At 36.7% G+C, this 21118-nt stretch overlaps 1 protein-coding gene across 2 annotated transcripts; it reads right to left on the reverse strand.

The window, feature by feature from the left end:
- Positions 1 to 513: 513 nt before the first annotated feature.
- On the reverse strand, positions 514 to 3636 carry tmem60 (transmembrane protein 60). 2 transcript variants are annotated; one of them, XM_087310672.1, is made up of 3 exons: positions 3477 to 3636; positions 1104 to 1556; positions 514 to 965 (listed from the first exon to the last, which is right to left on the reverse strand). In XM_087310672.1, the coding sequence occupies exon 2, from the start codon at positions 1517 to 1519 to the stop codon at positions 1115 to 1117; it is 405 nt and encodes a 134-aa protein (XP_087166798.1). In that variant the 5' UTR covers positions 1520 to 1556; positions 3477 to 3636; the 3' UTR covers positions 514 to 965; positions 1104 to 1114.
- Between the last annotated feature and the right edge of the window lie 17482 nt (positions 3637 to 21118).

The raw sequence follows: 21118 nt of genomic DNA on the forward strand, positions 1-21118 counted from the left end.
AATCGCAGCCTTTGTTACTTTTTACCTTGCCACTTTTGTTCAAATTTCAAGATTTCACATTAGATATTGCTTGATACTAATAGCAGGTTTGGCATGCTGTCCTGGGAGAGAACCCAGAGCTAGGAGATAACTGAGCCCAGGGTTCCCGCCTGGTCATTAAGTATATAAGAAGATGGGGGTAGATGAAGTGGATGGGGGATTCTTCAAAAACAAAAGGGAAGTAAGATAAAATGGGCTAGTTTATTGTAGGTCTGGATTAATCTGATTGTTTTATCGATAATTGCTAATAAGAGAGCATCAATGTGATCAAAATGGTAATAATATTGTTTATCGCAATATATTTTGGTGCGATATATCATACAACAAAAAATGAATATCGCGACAGGCCAAACCGTATGACAGATTTTCACATGCGTGAACTCTGCTGTGACCACGGCTTAACTCTAGAGATATCGGAAATTTATGATACCTGTGCACTTTACTGAACATAAAAAATAAATATGCATCTTTGAATCAAGAAGATGTTGTTGTTTATTTTATTATTATTATCATTCATTCATTTTCTTGTTAATACTATTAATATTTACACACTCTGTACAAGACGAAAACAAATATTGTAAACATATTATGCAAGTTCTGCAACGCAAAACATAAATATACGATAAAGAGAGATTTGTAAATATATACACCATCATTCTAGAACATACGTTTCTCCTGCTAATAAACCATGTCTTGTTACAGTACTATTTAGGACAAAAAACAAACACAAACAGTGTGTTTGCACGCAGCACATCAACTGTCTTTTTTGATTGATCTGTGTTTAACCTAAACGCAACAAATATTGAGCTCAACAATCAGTCATTTCTGTCACCTGAGTGTAAACTCACCACTGAGCCAAAAATTGTAAACCTCCCTGCCTCCCTGTCAACATCAAAACGCAGAATATTCAGCTTCACTTCCTGTGCCTGAAAGAAACAAGCAGTTCCTGTTAAAGAGTTTTACACAGCTGTACATTCTTGTCCATTATATATCCCCTTTTTCATGAATAAAAACTACTTTCAAGATGATTTAACTCCTGAAAAATACAGGCTTCCAGATAATACCGTTCCCGAGTTCAGTCTCTTCTGAAGTGAAAAACGTTGAATCCCAGTTCCACCATAGCACCGATGAGCAAACCCCATAAAGGAATGCACACCGAGCTCACCATGATGTCCATTAGGCTTTCTAATTTGGCACAGAGCGTCAGACAGAAGGCCAGTTTTAGCAGCATGGCGATAAGGTACCAAACACGCTTCTTCAAGTTCTCCGCTCCATTGCGAGGGTCGAAGCCTGGTTTGCATCGACCGGCCATTTTGACAATGAGCATGAGGAGCAGGATCAGATCGAAGGTCCAGATGGGAAGGAAAATGAGGAACCAGCTCCAGTCGATCTTCCGGTCCAACTTGAGGACCAGCATGATGAGGAAGATGAGGGTGAAGATCCATGTCAGGAGGACTCTCTGTGCAAGGGACATGTTCATTTGAAATGCTGGCCGAAGGGCACAGCAATGAGCTGATCTGAGGAGAGACACAGCAGATGTTATTATGAGTGTTGTGTGACAGAGAGTTCATTTTATTTGATCTTTTAGGATCATCATGCTGCTGTTTAATAAGAAAAGATGTTAAAATACATAAATTTAAGACACTATTAGTACCGATTAAAATCAAGTGAGCTTACGATTATAAATATCTAAACAAATGAACACAAATATCTGTTAATGGTAGGGCTGCAAGATTGACATTGAGATACTTTGTTTTGCTGCAATATATATTGATATAAAAATATTTTTATCAGATGATATGAATAGCTACATTTGGGAAGATTTTATTAGACAGACTGGGGTGATCAAGTCTTTGTTATGCAGTGCATCTACATAAAATTTAATAAATCGCAAGGATACATAAGTACAAGAAAAAAGTTAAACAGTGGTGACCTGGGGAGTCAAACAATATTTAAATATAGAAACTGAACAATCAAACTTGGAATAACACAGTCATCATTGTGTAAATAATTTTATAAAATAATATTTAATAATATGTTTTAATCTTTAATAAAGAATCTAATACTGCAATGTGACACACATTGCAAAATCAATGCTCAAACGAGCAATGGGTTAATGGGTTTAGAAATAAAAGATATTTGTTCTTGTTCAAATATATTTTTATCTAACAATTGCATACATGTTTGTTTCATTTGTTAAATAACGGTTGTTAACCTTAGAGACATATAAAATGGTTTACACTTGAAGAAACACTCTTACAGGCGCCGCGGTGGCGCAGTAGGTAGTGCTGTCGCCTCACAGCAACAAGGTCACTGGTTCGAGGCTCAGCTGAGTCAGTAGGCATTTCTGTGTGGAGTTTGCATGTTCTTCCTGCGTTCGCGTGGGTTTTCTCCGGGTACTCTGGTTTCCCCCACAGTCCAAAGACATGCGGTTCAGGTGAATTGGGTATGTTAAATTGTCCGTAGTGTATGTGTGTGTGAATGAGAGTGCACGGATGTTTCCCAGAGATGGGTTGCAGCTGAAAGGGCATGATATGCTGGATAAGTTGGTGGTTCATTCCAATGTGGCGAATAAAGGAACTTAGTCTCTTACATTTGAACATAATAAATATTTTGTTAAAATAATAACTATGATAAAAAAGTTTAACTAATAATAATGTTATTAAATTGGTGACAGAGAAAAGATTAATAACATTACTTATTTATTACTAATGTTTATTTATATAATAAATAAAATATAATGAATAAAATTTATTTTATTATTAACTTCTATATATTTTTAAATAAATTCATCAATTTAATACTGTATGCTCCACGTTTAATACAATCTAAATCAGTAAAGCCTGTCACACTTGAAAATTGCAACAATGTTTCATGCTAATCGTTTTTTTGTGAAGATTTTATTTTACAAAGTGAAAACTGCTGAATTTTATTTACTTGTAAATAAATTCAAACAATTTTTCTAAGACAGTTCATTTCCATAAAACATTGCTTAGCATGAAAATTTATTGTGACACTTGATTTTCTCATCTTAACACAGTAATAACACATTTTACTATTATAATTTTGAGAAGTTTCATAATGAAGTAAATTTACTCTTACTGTTACATTTAATTCAACGTGTTACTTGCCGTTTCTACACCAATTTTCATTTCGGTGTGGCTCGTTGTCAAGCGTTTCTTCAGATGTAAACCGTTTTAGTTGCTTCTAAGGTGGTTTTAACAAACTATCAACCAATATCTGACATATAAAAGAAACACACATGCTGTCTAACCAATAAACAACATTTAGTTTATTTATACGTGATTTATATTGACTGTCCCATCCTGACAGATTTTCAAAATCTAGCTGTCTACTACTAGCACACAACTAGCATAGACAAACCAGACTGATTTATGCGTGTATAAAAGCAAACCGGCGGAAAAGTGAAGGCTTACCGATGATGAAGACACCCTGGCTGGACTTCTTGTTAGAGAAATGTAAGTTTAAAGCCGATATTCCTTTCCAGAACTGTGTGTGTTTGAGCGCTGCTACACACCAGACGCTTCAAAACAACTTCTCACGAAGGACCAAGTTGGCGTGTACGCAGCGCTACCTGCCGGTCTGGATGACACGTATTAACAGTTTAAAGGGTCAGTTCACCCACAAATGAAGATGGTTAATAACTTTTTCACATCGTTCCAGTTCCCTGAGAAATTATTTCGTTATTTTAAATGATATCCGAGAGCTCTCTTCCTCCATAAAGAGCAACGGTTGATGTTTAAGATCCAGACAGGGAGCCAAAAACATTGTCAAAATTTTTACTGGTTCATAGATTCAGTGATATCAGCGGTTTAACTGTAGTCATACAAAGCTCCAAGAACACAGCGCCTAAAAAAAATAATAAAATAAACAGTAAAAAAAACAACTGTGGTGACCAAAGAAATTGATTATTTGTTCATCTTAAGGGTGGTTTACCTCTGCGTCGAGTGATCGCCGTGGCCCATGGCACATGCTTTGCATGTAACCGTGCATTTATACTTTGTGCTGTTTGCTAGGCCGGATTAACCAATGGGCATTATGGGCACAGGCCTAGGGGCTTGTGCGCACTTGGGGCCCCTGTGAGCGGGGGGAAAAGCCGATTTTGGAGTGTCTATTTAGGCTAAATGCAAATAGCGCACCTCGTTGGAATAAGCTAATAGAGTGATTCCCGCCCCTCACTGTTTCATTAACAGAGACTGGATCGGAGAGGTGTTATCCAAATTATATATATATATATATATATATATATATATATATATATATATATATATATATATATATATATGATTTGGATAACATATATGTAAAAAAAAATTTATGTTATAGTTTAAACATCTTGTGGAATAACACTGACTGTCAATCAAAAAAATAAAAACAATTAAAAAACATTAAAACTCATTTTATTGTTATTTTCTGGGGGGAAAAGCCTCAAAATTAAAATGTCTCTTGTTTGAAATAATTTGTTAGAAAATGTTATCACACATATAAAAGCAAAAAACTTAATTACCAAAACTCCTGCCTATTAATTCTAGACAAACTGTTTTTAAATATGTATAACATTTAATGGCTTTTCTGTGTTTAATAGAAGCTGTAATAACCTTTTAATTCTTTATGTGCTTTTGGAAATGGATCTTCGCAATCCCCAATTAGATTAAATAATTGAACATTTTACTCTCATTTCGTGCATGCTTAATATCCAAATGAAGTGAATAGTTAACTTATCACTAAAAGCACCCATAAAGTCTTTATACAGCCTCAAGATGGCACTGTTTCACTATTTTAAGTTGTTGAACAGCATATATGGACTGTGCAAACTGTTCCTCAGTTACTTTAACAAGATGCAACTCCTCTAAAAACCTAAATATAAAGTGTTGTATCCTTAAATAACAGGAATGGAATATTGCTTTAAATTCAACCAAAATCTCCTTTTCTAAAAATCTTAAATGTGTCAATTTATTGTTAATTCTCTTAAAATTGAAAATTCTGTGAGCATTTACCCACCATTGATTTGTCCAATTTGACATGTTGAATTAAAAAGAAGATATTCTGAAGAATATTGGGAAGCAGTAACCACTGACAATAGTAAGAAAAACAAATACCATTAAAGTCAATGGTTACAGGTTTCCAACATTCTTACAGGTATGTTTTACGTTAAATAGTATGAAAAAAGCTTTTTTTGGATGAACTATCACTTTAAAGCAAACTCTGCGGGTGATAAAACAGTTTCACCATACTTCATTACATTAACAATTATTGTTTGCAACCTTTTTGAAATGTTATGTCTTAATATGCAATTTTTGCATTATTCATAAAAATAGGTTATCCACCATGCACATATTTCTAGCATCTGATCACTGGTTGAAGTCAGGGTCACCTATTATAGTAAAATGGCAAATCTTTTACCAGAAGAGATTTTGGGAATTTCATTTTGCCAGAGTTTTCTTTTCGTTGTTGTTAAAAATATAAATATTGTAAATATTCATAATACAAATATGAATAAAACTGCAGATTTATGGCACACTTAAAAAACAACATTTTTTTTTTGTATTTTGTGATTTATGTATTAGTGTTTTATTCATTTATGTATGCTTTTGAATTGCATTATGGGAATTGTGTCTTTCCTCTGGCAACCTTTGATGTTTTATAGGCTATTTGCACAGCTTGTTTTTTTTTAGCCAACAGTAAACCTCCGGTGAAAGGTTAATGTGACTAATCTAGATTTTTTAAGGTTCCTTTTATAGCAACGACATCATGATGTAATTAAGATACAATCAGTTAAATAAACTTAAGCATTTATTTAGCTCTTCAGGCATAAAACGAGATGAAAGACTGTGTGAACTCTAGCGCCATCAGTGGCAGCCGGCTAGTGCAGAAACTCCATTAAAAATAAAGGGGTAAAATAAGTTTTTATAATTTAAAGAGAGGCAGGGAAAATTTGAATTTACTGCAGTGCTTCTTCTCTGATCTGAGACCCACTTTGTATTGTATATCAATCAGGCAGTGAAAATTACTAATTTTTAAAGAAAACAGATCTTAAACGTGGCGATTTTGTATTGAGAAGACTGGCTGTCTGAAAATTAAATGTCTGTGTGCATGTACTCTATTGGCATTGACAATAGTTTGAAGTGATGCAATTTTTTTTTACTGGTGATGTAAATATATGGTACAAAGATACAGTAATAAACTGCCTGGTAAAATACTCTCTCTGTAATTTTACAGACTTATTTCTTTATATTATTTCTTATACAATATGATGTTTAGAACTACTTGATAAAAGTCCCTTTGATAAACTGCACAAATGAATTTTCAACAAAGCAGGGATCAATGTCCCATAATTAAATGTAATCAAATGTAACTGAAACATTTAATTAATGGACATTTTTTACAATAGACCATTTGATACCGTAAATATCTGGTAAATTACTGAAAAACTTTACTGGTAAATTCACAAAAGCGCTGTTCACACAGACAATAATGTTCCTGCATATTTCCGAAAAAGACCATTCACATTCCAAAATAATGGTGAATTCTGACATCATCAACCAGAAATGAGCTCAAAATGGCTGCACTTGTATTGGTAAACATAAGAGGGGTCTTTTGTTGATGGTTTCACTTTTATTTAAAGCTTTAGCATTCATACAGCTTCTTTGTCCTAGAGGCATCCAAAGGCAGAAGCGCGAACCGCAACTAAATGTTTACACATTTGACGACATTACAAATTCTGAGGAGGGGGAAGTATTGTGAACAACTTCAATGAAAATATATGGAGAAACACTTTTGCATGTCGAGATGTACATAATATGTGTGTGTGCTGGCGCTCACCGGCTTCTTCACATGCACACGCATCAAACAACTGAAGCATAGCTTGAAGGTAAACAAACAGCGTTTTATCATAAGCATTTTATCGATAATTTTTAACACAGTTGGCATTAAAAGGAAACGTAGAAGCATTATCTGACTAACATCTTTTAGCTAAACAAGTCTGAAAAAATATTCAAAGGTTATTATTTTCCTAAACAGCGTGTGTGAATGGGTCTGAGTGTTCTTATTGGCTGGAGTAGACGTCTTAGGTCAGCGTGTGGTAATCGTTAAATCGATCTTTCTGGGATTTTCCTTCTGCGTTCACACAGCGCAGCATTCCAGCAAATTACCAGTAATGTGACTACTCCTTTCCAGAAAATTGCCAGAACGAATTTACCAGTATTTTCAAAAAGGGCCTCTTCACACATACAGACCTTTACAGACACTACTGGCAATTTTCCGGAAAGGTCTGTATGTGTTAAAGGGGCAAATGAAAAGTTTATTTACGAATTTATTTTTTCTCAAGGAAAAACTAATATATAGAAGTCAATAGCTAGGTTTTCAGCATTTTTTCTAAATATCTCCTGTTGTGGTCAACAGAAGAAAATCAAACAGGTTTAAAACAGGTGAATTTTTTATAACATTTTCAGTATTGTGTGAAATATCTAACACAATCTCACGGCAATTCGTAACTTTTTAATTTATATGAATTCGTACGATCTAATTCGTACAATTTAGTACGATTTACTTTTCCCCCAATGACAGTTGGGGTTAGGGGTGGGGTTAGGTGCCACGCCTCCTTTTTAAAATCGTATCATTTTGTACGACTGAAATCATACGAATTCGTACGAATTAGCCACTAAACTGGCAAAACGTAAAATACTTACGTTTTCTCGTGAGATCAGGCTGAAATATCCCTTTAATAGTTCATTTCCGAAAAATGGATGCTAAAAACAGTGTTGCTATGCTACAAACAAAGCTCTTTCATATTCCTCTCCAGTTAATGCCACAGCTGCGATAACCATCAAAAAATCTCCTAATTTATGAAACATTATAATAATCAGCAATTTTCTGAAATGCTGTTCAGGGTCCAGACATGAAGGTGCGGGCATTTCAGTACACAATAAGCCACATGCGTGCTGAATCAGTTAATGAGCTTATTACCCTTTGCAAATGTCCTGTTGTGGCTGCCATTACTGAAGCCTTAAGGGGACGTCAGCACAAAAGCCAGGTAATAATAATACAGCGGCTTCTTTTCTCCGTGTTGCTTATTTGTGAAAACACACAAGTGCGAGTCGCCTTGAGGCCTGAGCTGAGCTGAGGACGCGCTTTTAATTGGGTCAGTCTGATTCTGCTGCCTGTTGCCATCATGGGCCAATAGAGAGCGAAAAAAAAGCCTTTTTCTGGCTTTTTAATGGGACGCACACAGTGTTTCAGATGACACTCATGCTGGAAAAGTCTGCTACTCTATTATGAAGATTTACCATCATCCTAGGACAGGGAACAGAGTTTTTATGGGGTATTTACATATGGGAGTTTATGAAGCTGCAGGGTACAATATTGAAAATTGCCCACAACCATAATTAGATCAATCTGACTCAACTATAAGAGCAGCACGGTAGCTCAGTGGTTAGCACTGTTGCCACACAGCAAGAAGGTTACTGGTTCGAGTCCCAGCTGGGCCAGTTGGTGTTTCTGTGTGGAGTTTGCACTGAGATAGTTCTTCCCGTGCTGTTGCGACCCCTGAAAAATAAGGTACTAAGCTAAAAGAACATGAATAAATTAACGATCGACTTGACTGTTTTCAATAACTATACATTGTAAAAAAATAAAATAAAACTGTGGCCTTAAAGTTGAATCTGCAACTATTACGTTTAGTAACTTTGTATCACGGCGACGCAGTAGGTAGTGCTGTCGCCTCACAGCAAGAAGGGCTCTGCTTCGAGCTTCGGCTCAGTTGGTGTTTCTGTGTGGAGTTTGCATGTTCTCCCTGCGTTCGCGTGGGTTTCCTCCGGGTGCTCCGGTTTCCCCCACAGTCCAAAGACATGCGGTACAGGTGATTTAAGTAGGCTAAATTGTCCGTAGTGTATGAGTGTGTGTGTGAATTAATGTGTGTGGATGTTTCCCAGAGATGGATTGCGGCTTGAAGGGCATCCACTGCGTAAAAACGTGCTGGATAAGTAGGCGTTTATTCCGCTGTGGCGACCCCGGGTTAATAAAGGGGCTAAGCCAACAAGAAAATGAATGAATGAACTTTGTATCACTAAAAAAAAAACAAACAAAAAAAAAAAACATTGAGTCGAGACCTGTTTAACCTATTTCAAATTTAAGTAACCAAAACATTTGTTGTTCTAACTTTTTCCCCATAGTGTTATCTATGCAATTTTAAATTAAGTACATTTATTTATACAGTTTTATTATTGTTTTATTCTGTAAACTACTGACAATATACACTTATTAGGTACACCTGTCCAACTGTTTGTTAACACAAATTTCTAATCAGCCAATTACATGGCAGCAACTCAATGCATTTAGGCACATAGACATGGTCAAGACGAGCTGCTGCAGTTCAAACTGAGCAAAAGAATGTGGAACAAAGGTTTTATATGTTAAAAGGAGAGGTTGAAAGATTTTAAAGTTTTAAGATTTAAGTGACTTTAAACGTGGCATGACTGTTTGTGCCAGATGGACTGGTATGAGTATTTCGATAACTGCTGATCTACTTGGATTTTCATGCACAACCATCACTAGGGTTTACAGAGAATGGTCCCAAAAAGAGAAAATATACAGTGAGCAACAAATGCATGTTGATTCCAGAGGTCAAAGGACAATGGCCAGACTCGTTCCAGCAGATAGAAGGGCAAGAATAACTCAAATAACCACTCGTTACAACCGAAGTATGCAGAAGAGCATCTCGGAATGCACAACACGTCCAACTTATGGGCTACAGAAGCAGAAGACCACACCGGGTGCCATTCCTGTCAGCTTAGAACAGGAATCTGAGGCTAGAATTCGCACAGGCTCACCAAAATTGGTCAATAGAAGATTGTAAAAACATTGCCTGATCTGATGAGTCCTCCTTTTGCTGTGATAATTTGACGTCAACAACATGAAAGCATGGATCCATCCTGCCTTGTATCAACGGTTTAGGCTGGTGGTAGTTGTGTTGATGTAATGGTGTGGGGGATACTTTCTTGGCTCACTTTGGGCTCATTAGTACCAACTGAGCATCGTGTCAACACCACAGGCTACCTGAGTATTGTTGCTGACCATGTTCTTCCCTTTCTGACCAAAGGGTACCCATTTTCCGATATTTTCTTCCAGCGGAATAACACACCATGTCATAAAGCGTGAATCATCTCAGATTGGTTTCTTGAAAATGACAATGAGTTCACTGTACTCAAATGGCCTCCACAGTCAACGGATCTCAATCCAGTGAAGCACCTTCGGGATGTGGTGGAGAGAAGATTTGCATCATGGATGTGCAGCTAACAAATCTGCAGCAACTGTGTGATGCTATCAGGTCAATATGGAGCAAAATCTCTGAGGAATATTTCCAGTATTGTTTAATCTATGCCACAAAGGATTAAGGCACTTCTGAAGGCAAAAGAGAGTTCACACCGGTACTAGCAAGGTGTACCTAATAAATTGGTGAGTGTATCTTTCAAATTGAAACAAAAATGTTGTCATTTAGAGTGTTTAGCATAAAATAACCCAAAAGGTGCCATGTTTATATTCATTTTTAGACACATTTTTGTTTTAACAACAGAAGAGTTAAGAAAAAACTTGGAAAATGTCTGACTTTGATTAATTAAATTAATTAAAGGAAAAATTAAATGAAAAACATTTGTTGTTCTGGCCAATTGTCAAAACCTCTTAATACCAATATTTGTATTAGAAATGATTAAGACGTTTAATCAGAAATGTATCAAATAAATAACACACATCCATGCACACACAGTTCATAATATTATAGTGAGAATAACTGAAATTAATTTTCCTCCAGTTTTATTGACACAGCATTGATTTTAATATGCTGATTTGCTACTCAGTAATTAATTATTCATATTCCCCCTGCTTAATATATTTCTTAATGAAAATCATGATGGACTACCTATCAAAAGTCTTTGAATTTCTATTCAATAAATCCTTAAAACATGTATCACATTGCTCTCACAAAAGTCATCACTGACTTTCATCACTGACAGTAATGAGATATGTTATTAATAACTCAATAGCAATAATAACTGAACATATTAGAATGATTTCTGTGAACACTGAAGACTGAACATTCAGCTTTATCATCACAGGAATACAAAACTAAATACTGTATAAGAAAAACAGCATGAAATAGATAACTTTAAATTATAAATACACTCTGTAAAATACTGTTTTATTTGAACCGAAAACAAGCAGACAATAAGAGACTAGTAGTTTCTAGACTTTTCAGCTTTTTTGTTATAAGAACTTTCATTATATCTTCACTCTGAGTACTGAGAAAATATGATCCTTATCTTGCCTTTGCATAATTTGTTTATGCAATCTGGCATAACTTTATGCATTGACTTTGAAAATGAATTCATATATATCATTGCCAAGCGCAGATGCACAGTAAACATTACAAGCATTCCCTGTTGTACTGTATCACACATAAAACTGAGCTTTGTGGATTTTTTTAATCCATTTTTGAACATATTTTTTAAAGAAAATAAACATTTAGTGAAACCGATTTGGCATTCTAACCTGAACATATGGCATGAAAAAATCCAACATCTATGAATATAAAAATGAAAAGGATAGCTTACTCACCATTATGTCATTCCAAACCTTTTATTTGATTTAATATCTTCTAAAACTTAGCTAAAAAGCTGCTCTTTTCATACATTGAAAGTGAATGATTTGGCGATCCCAGACAAATTTATTGTAAGAGAAAAATAATTTTTTATTTTTCAGTCAATTTGAGAGATTTGGCCACAAGAACAATGCAACATTTCGTGAATGATATCTTTCACATGTTTAAAATGACAGTGAATCTTTTAAATGATTAAAGTGTTATGAATTAAAGTGTTATGAAACATGACTTGCTCAGTACATTGTGATGACTGACTCTCTGGTATCCACAGTAACACTGGCATCTTGCATATTAAAGTATATATCGCTGCAGCCCAGATACTTTAAAGTGGGAGGGACTTGCGCTGAAATTAGGTTTGAAGACCCACAAGTGGAAGGGACTTATGCCAAAAGTAAGTTTGGAGACCCACAAGTGGGAGGGACTTACATTGAAAGTAGGTTTGAAGACCCACAAGTAGGAGGAACTTATGCAATAAGTAGGTTTGGAGACCCACAAGTGTGAGGGACTTATGCAGTAAGTAGGTTTGGAGACCCACAAGTGGGAGGGACTTACGTTGAAAGTAGGTTTGGAGACCCGCAAGTGGGAGGAACTTATGCAGTAAGTAGGTTTGGAGACCCGCAAGTGAGAGGAACTAATGCTGAAAGTAGGATTGGAGATGAACAAAAGGGAAAGACGAACACCAAATGTAGGTTTGGAGACCCACAAGTGTAGAGGGACTTATGCCGAAAGTAAGTTTGGAGACCCACAAGGAGGAGGAACATATGCCGAAAGTAGGTTTGAAGATCTGCAAGTGGGAGGGACTTACACCGAAAGTAGGTTTGGAGACCCACAAGTGGGGGGGAACTTACACCGAAAGTAGGTTTGCAGACCCACAAGTGGGAGGGACTTACGCTGAAAGTAAGTTTGAAGACCTGCAAGTGGGAGAGACTTACGCCGAAAGTAGGTTTGGAGACCCACAAGGGGGAGGGACTTATGTCAAAAGTAGTTTTGGAGACCAGCAGGTGGGAGGGACTTATGCTGAAAGCAGGTTTGGAGAACCACAAGTGGGAGGGACTTATGCTGAAAGCAGGTTTGGAGAACCACAAGTGGGAGGGACTCATGCTGAAAGCAGGTTTGTAGACTCGCAAGTAGGAGAGACTTATGCTGAAAATAGGTTTGGAGACCAGCAAGTGGGAGAAACTTACACTGAAAAAAGCTCTGGGCACCTGTTTGGAGTGGGAGGTTCAAAATTTGTCAGAAAACAACAAAAAAGCAAGGCTCCATCTGCTTTGTATCAGTGTTCTAGACTGATGCTGTCTTTGTAATGGTGGACACTGTTTAATGGCCCCAGCCTACCTGAGTATTGTTACTGACCATGTCAATCTCTTTATGACCACAGCAAACCCAATCTTATGATGTTGCTTCCAGAAGGATAACACACCATGTCACAAAGCTCAAACTGGTTTCTTGATAATGACAGTGAGTTTACTAATCTTAAAAGTCAACTGTGTGTTTCTTTCATGCAAGTATTGTCACGTTCACACAAGAAAGACAAGGATGGTTATCTTTTAAGGGTTTATTTCAAAACAAAGCAGCTGATTTATAATAAAGAAGCAGGAGAATGGTGTGCTGAGAGTGAGCAATCTTAAACTGTTCATAAGGTAAACATCAGAAGGTGAGCGATCTCACACACAGTTCATTAGTACATCAGATCTTCAGTTAGACAATAGATAAGCTTTAGCCACTTCCCTTATTTGGTTTATTGACATCCATAGGCTAGGAGAGACATCCATAGAAGAAGACGAGAGACATCCATGAGAGAAGAAGAGGGAGAGAAGGTGAGGTGAACCATCTGACTTCGATTCTGGCCGAAGAGTGAGTGCAGGTGTGAAAAGTAAGAGCAGAAATGTCTAAGGAATGTTAAGCACCTTCTTGAATAAATGCCACAAAGAAAAGGGGCGGCATAGTAGAAAGGGGTAATCAATAAAGTGGTCGTGAGTGTATAATATAAAGACGTGCAAAGCTTAAGGACCTTGGGGTTTAATGGTGCAGTATAAAATCTGGGAAAATGCTAAGTTTAGCATGATAGCACTGAAAACCCATATCCTTCCCTGTCATCAAAAGATATGCCTCCTGAAGTAGAGGTCTGCATTCCCGCTGCGGGAGCTGACCAGATTTCCTGCAGCTCGGGAATAAATTTCAGAATAAAATGCGGGAGCGGTCGGTAACTGGTGTAATTTGAATGTGAGCGGGCGGTCTAACAATATCACTCCTGACTCCCGAGCGAGTGAGTGTATGTATGTGTGTGAATGAGAGAGAGTGTGATGCTGTGTGTCTATGTGTGCGTGCGTGAATGCGAGTCCAGCAGCAGGACAACAAATGCTGAATATAAGCGGGGGTGTTCGTGCTCGGATTAAAACTTTGCGGGAGTGGGCTTAAAATTTAGTCCTGAGCAGATCTCGATCCTGAAGTCATGAACACACACCAAATAGACAACCTCATTATAGCGCTACATTAATAATCATTTGGCAAGACTTTATAATAACTACATGAATTATGATGTTTTAATTTTTAAACTAAACATTATTTTATAATGAATTAATAATGAGTCAATGTATGCACTAATCATGAACTAGTTTTAACTACAACATGATTCACATGATTTCATGTGTGAATGACGGCTATACCTTAATTACTTGTTAGTGCATGGTTGTTTGTTAATTCATATTTTAATTACCACATTAGTTTATGCTTAATTTAACCATCATGAACTCATAATAAGTTAATGTATATATATATATATATCATGACTTTACTTTGGGGGGACATCATCATTAACTCATTCTTAACTGCTTATAAACTCATTATGCATGTCCGACTAGTGCGTTTACACTCAATAAAAAATAGAAAAGTGTTCAGTCAACATCAACATGAACTGTTTAAACACAGAAGTTCATGAAGGATGAGTCAATGATGATGTACCCCTTCAAGTAAAGTCAAGACATAATTATATATTAACATATCATGAGTCCATGATAAAAAATTAACTTAAAAGTTAATAAACACATTAAATAAACAACATATACTAACAAATGATTAACATAGCGGTTATTCACACGTGTACCCTTATGACTACAACTTATGTTGTAGTTAGTTCATGATTAGGGCGCGCTTTACCTCATCATTTATTCATAATGAAGTATTGTTTAGTTTACATATTAATGCATGGTGCTTTAATGCATGGTGTATTTATGTACTGTTATTGTAAAGTGTTAACAATCATTTATACCTTAAAGTACCACAATAACAAACTTAAAAACCATTTAAAAACATCTAGCATGTTTTCAGTTGTGTAGCAAGCAAACTCGTTGTTATTGTGTAATAATATGGCAAGGATTACAATTATTTACAAGGATATTGCAAAAACTGTGCTTGGATTCCCGACATCTATATTGAGACGAGCACTTTGTGTGAAGCATAACTCTTGAGACAGGTTGACAGGGTGGCCAAATTATACTAATTACTGCCTGCTTCTCCATAGCTGGCTAGGTGGAAGAGTGATTTTTACTACTTTATTTATGTTTTGTTATTCAACGAAATAAATATCAGAAAAAAAGGATTCCTAAAAACAGAAGTACATTACACTTACATTACCAAGGCAAAGACTGAATCTACGTATGTTGACAGACAATGTGGGCTGCCTTTTGTAATATTCAGCCCGAACATTTAGATTTTTTAGTTCTAGACTTTAAAAATACAGATAAATACATTTGCAGGCTTTCAACTACCACAAAAAAGGTCACACTTTAGTTTGATGGTCTGTTTGTTGAATTTAAGTAATGTTGCATCTACATGCCAATTAATTCTCATTAGATTATAAGCAGGGCTTGACATTAACTTTTTTGATCACCAGCCACTGTGGCTTTTAGTTGTACTGTGGCTAGCCACTCGCCATTTTTACTAGCCACAATTTTATTGTTGGTAAAATATATTTTATACACATTAATATGACTTTGACGTGCTAAAATTACTGGATTTTAGACATTGTGTTATGTCCACATATCTCGTATTCCACTTTTTTGTTTATGAACTTGCTTAATGTGCATGAGCAAATAGGCTGTGGTTTCTTTGTATCACATTGCAGTTTGTGTTTATTTCACAAGACTTTTCAGGGCTCAACACTAAGGATTTACCAAATTTATCTCTAGCCACATAAATAAATAATTATTTCGGTAACACTTTAGAACAACTATCTGTTATAACTAGTTAATAGATCATTAATAAATTGTTAGTATGAAAAACATACAGTGTGATAATGGAAGGATGATCACGCCCACACGGGTAACGTTAGGCCCATAATCTGTTCTGTTCAAAGATTAGTTAAAGCAAAACCGGCAACTGCTGCTGCTTACAAAAATACATATTTTGAAAACATCTGGAGCTTTTGAAAGCAGCAGGATTGTGGGTGCACGAGCATCACTTTTCGTCCAGTCTATTTCAAAGAGAACCGACCGAAGCAGTTGTAATTCCAAACACGGTTGCTCCGCACCATGAAGCGGGAGCGTGCATGCTTTTCAAACAGTATCGCGCATCACATCACCTGTGCGCGCGATTGATCATCCTTTTATTCCAACCCATTTATTCCAGCTCATTGTGTAAACGTAGCCCCGCGGATGTTTCTGCGGACCGCGATTTACATCCCGGGAGGTACGTATTCTAGCGGTTTTTGTTTTCGCGGAAAGCAATTTTTGTAGGGCATGCTGCTTCTTGATTCTAAGATCACATTTGCATGCATGTTGGGCCAACTTTATCGTCGAACCCTGCTTTTAAGAAAACTATCATTTAATTAGCCAAAGTGGCTAGTGAGAGTGTCTGTCTAACCCACCGCAGCAGAAACCTACCCGCATTTGTCGGGTGTTAATGAAAAGCCCTGAATATAAATAGACTGTTAGGTTGGGGTTAAGGTTGCAAAGCTTCTTATAGTCAGTTAAATGTCTGTTGAAGGAACAGTATTAACAGATATTAAGCATACAGCCAACTAATACTCAAATGGACCATCAAAATAAAGTGTTAAAAAAAATCCCAAAACAATAATCTATTACATCTTTAACTGAAGTATTTCAGGAGTGAAATGTCCTGTGATGTGATCTACATGCAAGTATTCAGTATAAGCCTGTTCGTGTGAAAGATACACAATTCAGCTTGCATTTACATCAACATCTGAAAGCACACATCGCTTTGACTCTGAAAGGTAAATTCAATTTAGGGCTTCAATTTCCTCTTGTGGGTATGTAATGCGGTTGTCATGTTCAATGAGAAATTGCTTCCCCTCTGAGGAGCTTTGTGGGAACCGAAATAGGCTGCTATGACATGCTCGCTCCCCGTGTCCTTCTAGAGAAGATTAAAAGCTTGATATTGAAATCATGCTTCATCACTAATGCAAGACATCTTATTTACTTGCAATGGGAAGAACGTCAGACGTGAAAAACACGTTTCTGTCCTATTCGCGCACGCAGCGTTTCAAATCAAGGATCTTCAAGCCCCGCTTGGCTGCGGCTCCATTATCTTCGCTTCCTGCAGTACCCTAAGATTTGTGCCTATTCCCTGGCGTACTTTAGCCCTAGGGCTGTCTGTGTTGATTTATATTTGACAGGCATTGAACTCATCACAGCCTTGTGCGAATATCCGTATTGACCTGTGGCCACTCGCATTAAATCTTATCGAGTTTAGTCTTGCATGATGTTCGACCTCCTCGAGGAAGGCTGTCTTAGAGGAATCGGAAAATTCATAGCTATAGCATTTAAGGACAGATCCATCTTATAGGCAGCATGGGGTCGATATGAAATTGCAGCTATTTGTGCTTTTACATTGGATTTGTGCATATGAAAATGCCTCTTCTGCAGCACAGAACAGGTGGATATGCCAGACATGGCATTAAGCAGAACACGGAGGTTTTACTTGACTTTGAATGAAAGCGTTGTCCGAAAATTTAAGTTGCAAATAGCTGCTGCATAAAAAAACTCAATGAGAGTTCATTTATGTGCAAGTTAGAGTTTAAGGTTACTCAAAAGCCCTTTTCCATAAATACATCTATTGAAAATCAACCTGTAATTTAAATAGTAATGCATCTATGTAACCTCATACTCAAATACACTCACCGGCCACTTTATTAGGCACACCTGTCCAACTGCTCGTTAACGCAAATTTCTAATCACCCAATCACATGGCAGCAACTCAATGCATTTAGGCATGTAGGCATGGTCAAAATGATCTGCTGAAGTTCAAACCAAGCATCAGAATAGGGAGGAAAGGTTTACTTGGAATTTTCACGCACAACCATCTCATGGTCAGAAAAAGAGAAAATATCCAGTGAGCGGCAGTTCTGTGGGTGCAAATGCCTTGTTGATGCCAGAGGTCACAGGAGAATGGCCAGACTGGTTCGAGTTGATAGAAAGTCAACAGCAACTCAAATAACCACTTGTTACAACCAAGGTCGCATAACACGTCCAACCTTGAGGCGGATGGGCTACAGCAGCAGAAGGTCACTCCTGTCAGCTAAGAACAGAAAAATGAGGCTACAATTTGCACAGGCTCACCAAAATTAGACAATAGAAGATTGTAAAAACGTTGCTAATGTCTAATGTGTCTTAATTTCTGCTCTGACATTTTGGTGGTAATTTGAATCCAACAACATGAAAGCATGGCTCCATCTTGTCTTTTATCAACGGTGTAGGCTGGAAGTGGTGGTGTAATGGTGAGGAGGATATTGTCTTGGCACACTTTGGGCCCATTAGTACCAACAACCACAGCATACCAGAGTTTTGTTGCTGACCATGTCCATCCTTTTATGACCACAGTGTACCCATCTTCTGATGGTTACTTCCAGTAAGATTATTTGCCATGCCATAAAGTGCGAATCATCTCAAACTAGTTTCTTGAACATGACAATGAGTTCACTGTACTCAAATGGCTTCCACACTCAACAAATATCAATCCAATTGAGCACCTTTGGGATGTGGTGGAATGGAAGATTCACATCATAGATCTGCAGCCGACAAATCTGCAGCAACAGTGTGATGCTGTAAGAGGCTAAATTATCATATGCATTTGTTTATATGACAAAACATGTATTTTTGACTCAAGAAGGTCCATACTGACTCCAAAGGCAGATACTGATAAGATCAGGGCCTAATACGTAAACTTTGGGGGTTTTATGATGTAGTCACATGTTGATTGTTCAGTTTGAATGTCTCAGTATTTGGGCTTTAGTCACATGGTCAAGAAAGATACAAAATAGGTGGTAAACTTGGGCCCTGTCTGTCTTGTCCTGCCCTCGTCTTTTTACTGCTCTGCTCCTCTCCTCCTCTGGAGTCTATCTTCTCTGACTCTACTGCAATCAGGCTAACTTCTGGGCCTGCTCTCTTTGTCTCTCTCTCCCTCCCCCTGTGTCTCTCCATCTACCTCTGGTAACTTTAATTTTACATTTAAGCAAGGTACAATTTATATTATATGTTTTATCATTTCTTATTTTATCATACTATACAGCATTTTGTAATTAATTCAGTTGTAGCCATAGAGAACTATTGTCATTAAATCATCTCATTTTCAAGTATTTGTGAATTACTTTTGATTTAACATCAACATTTAATTGTTCCATATTGCAATACAATACAATCACATAATATCAACGCTCTCCCACATTTATAGCTATTAATACTGCCATTATTTCGTTTTTGGTATCAGATTGTAGAAGAATGGTTTGACTAGAAATGTACAGTTTTTTACCGTTATTCTGATAACTTTTTAGTTGCTCGACAGAACTACAGTTCGAACCACTTTGGTTAAAACCCATTCTTACAATACTATCATGTCAATATGGACCAATATCTCTGGGGAATATTTTCAGTACCAGTTGAATCTATGCAATAAAGGATTAAAGCAGTTCTGAAGGCAAAAGTGGGTCTAACCCAGTACTTGTAAGGTGTACCTAATAAAGTGGCCGGTGATTGTATGTAATCTAACATACAGTAGGAAATCACTTGTCTCTTACTAGTCTTTTACTGTTCACTAGTGTCTCACAGACACCACTAGTCAATTACTCTGCTCTGCTGGGATCTTGATCTGCTCTTCTTCTCTGACTGTTGTGTGTGTGTGTGTTTTTAAGGGATTTTCAGTAAGGTTAAGATCAGGGCTCTGGTCAGCCACTTCATTATTTCAGTGTTTTCAGCTTCAAGCAACCACTTTACCTGTTTTGCTGTGTGATGTTTTTTTTCTGTCCTGTAAAAAAAACATACTGGCTGATTAAGTGATGAACACAGGAAGGAAATGCATGTTGTTCAAGGAGCTTCTGATAAACATTTACTGCAGAAAACCCCACCAAACTATGACCCTTTACTCCAGCTTTACTGACTTCTGCACACATCAGAACCGCATAAATAAAACAAACTTCATTACTGAAGTGAACTTTGGATTACTTTTCTGTTAACATTCCACAGCAATGGTTAGTCGAGCCTTTTGATTCTTTCTACTGATAAAGTTTTGGTCTCTGCTGAGGCTTCCAATCCAAATTCTCTTTGACGCTGAGACATTGTATGTCAAGATACAGACCCTAATGTCTTTTCGCTGCAGTGTTCAACTGATTTCCATTGAGATTCTCCACATTATCCTGTTCCTCTGCGCATTTGTCTTTTGTGGATGATCAACCTTTTTGTCGGACTTGAATGAGATTGTGACAAAGTAAAGGTGCAATGTTCTATAAATTTGGAATGACCAACTTCTCTCGAGAATCGTCTCTTTGGTGTTCATTTGAAAAGCTTCAGAGCATTTCAGTCATTTCAGAATGACTCTCCATCTTGCAAAGTCAGTAAAAACTGGAAAGTTTAATAGACAGTTAAATAGGATTTTTCTAAGAATTATTGACATATCAACCAGGTAACAGACTAACACCAATAACAGGAATCTGAACATGTTCTCTAATTCTGATCAGAGCTTTTTTCAGATATCTTATTTAGTTTTTTTTCTACTGTGCTTCAAAATGCTCAATAAGCTTTAAACAGGACTTAGTAGGGGAATGTATAATACTGCAGCTTGTTCTCTGTTTTTATGTCTATATATAAGGTTATATAATACAATAAGATTCCATTAGTTAAGATTAATATATTTAATCACATATACCAGTATATTTTGGTGTATTTAAACTCAACAGTATTATAAAACCCTCATATTCATTCAAAGAAAAGTATACTAAAAGTTTACCTAACATCTTTGGGAATAGAAACATTGAAATTCAAATGAGTTCACTGTTAAGCAAGTTTGTTAGATTAGCTCTGGTTTTGGGTAATACAGTCAATGTTTCTAATTCAAACTGTCCAGATATGCCTTGTTATTAGTTTTACTGCTTGTTATTGGGGAATATAAGATACCTGG

The sequence above is a fragment of the Danio rerio genome, chromosome 25, assembly GCF_052040795.2.
Source record: "Danio rerio strain M-AB ecotype USA chromosome 25, GRCz13ab, whole genome shotgun sequence".
NCBI classification, from domain to species: Eukaryota; Metazoa; Chordata; class Actinopteri; order Cypriniformes; family Danionidae; genus Danio; species Danio rerio.

Excerpts from the sequence above, each read along its gene's own strand:
- tmem60 (XM_087310672.1), bottom strand. The coding sequence starts at position 1,519 with ATGAACATGTCCCTTGCACAGAGAGTCCTCCTGACATGGATCTTCACC.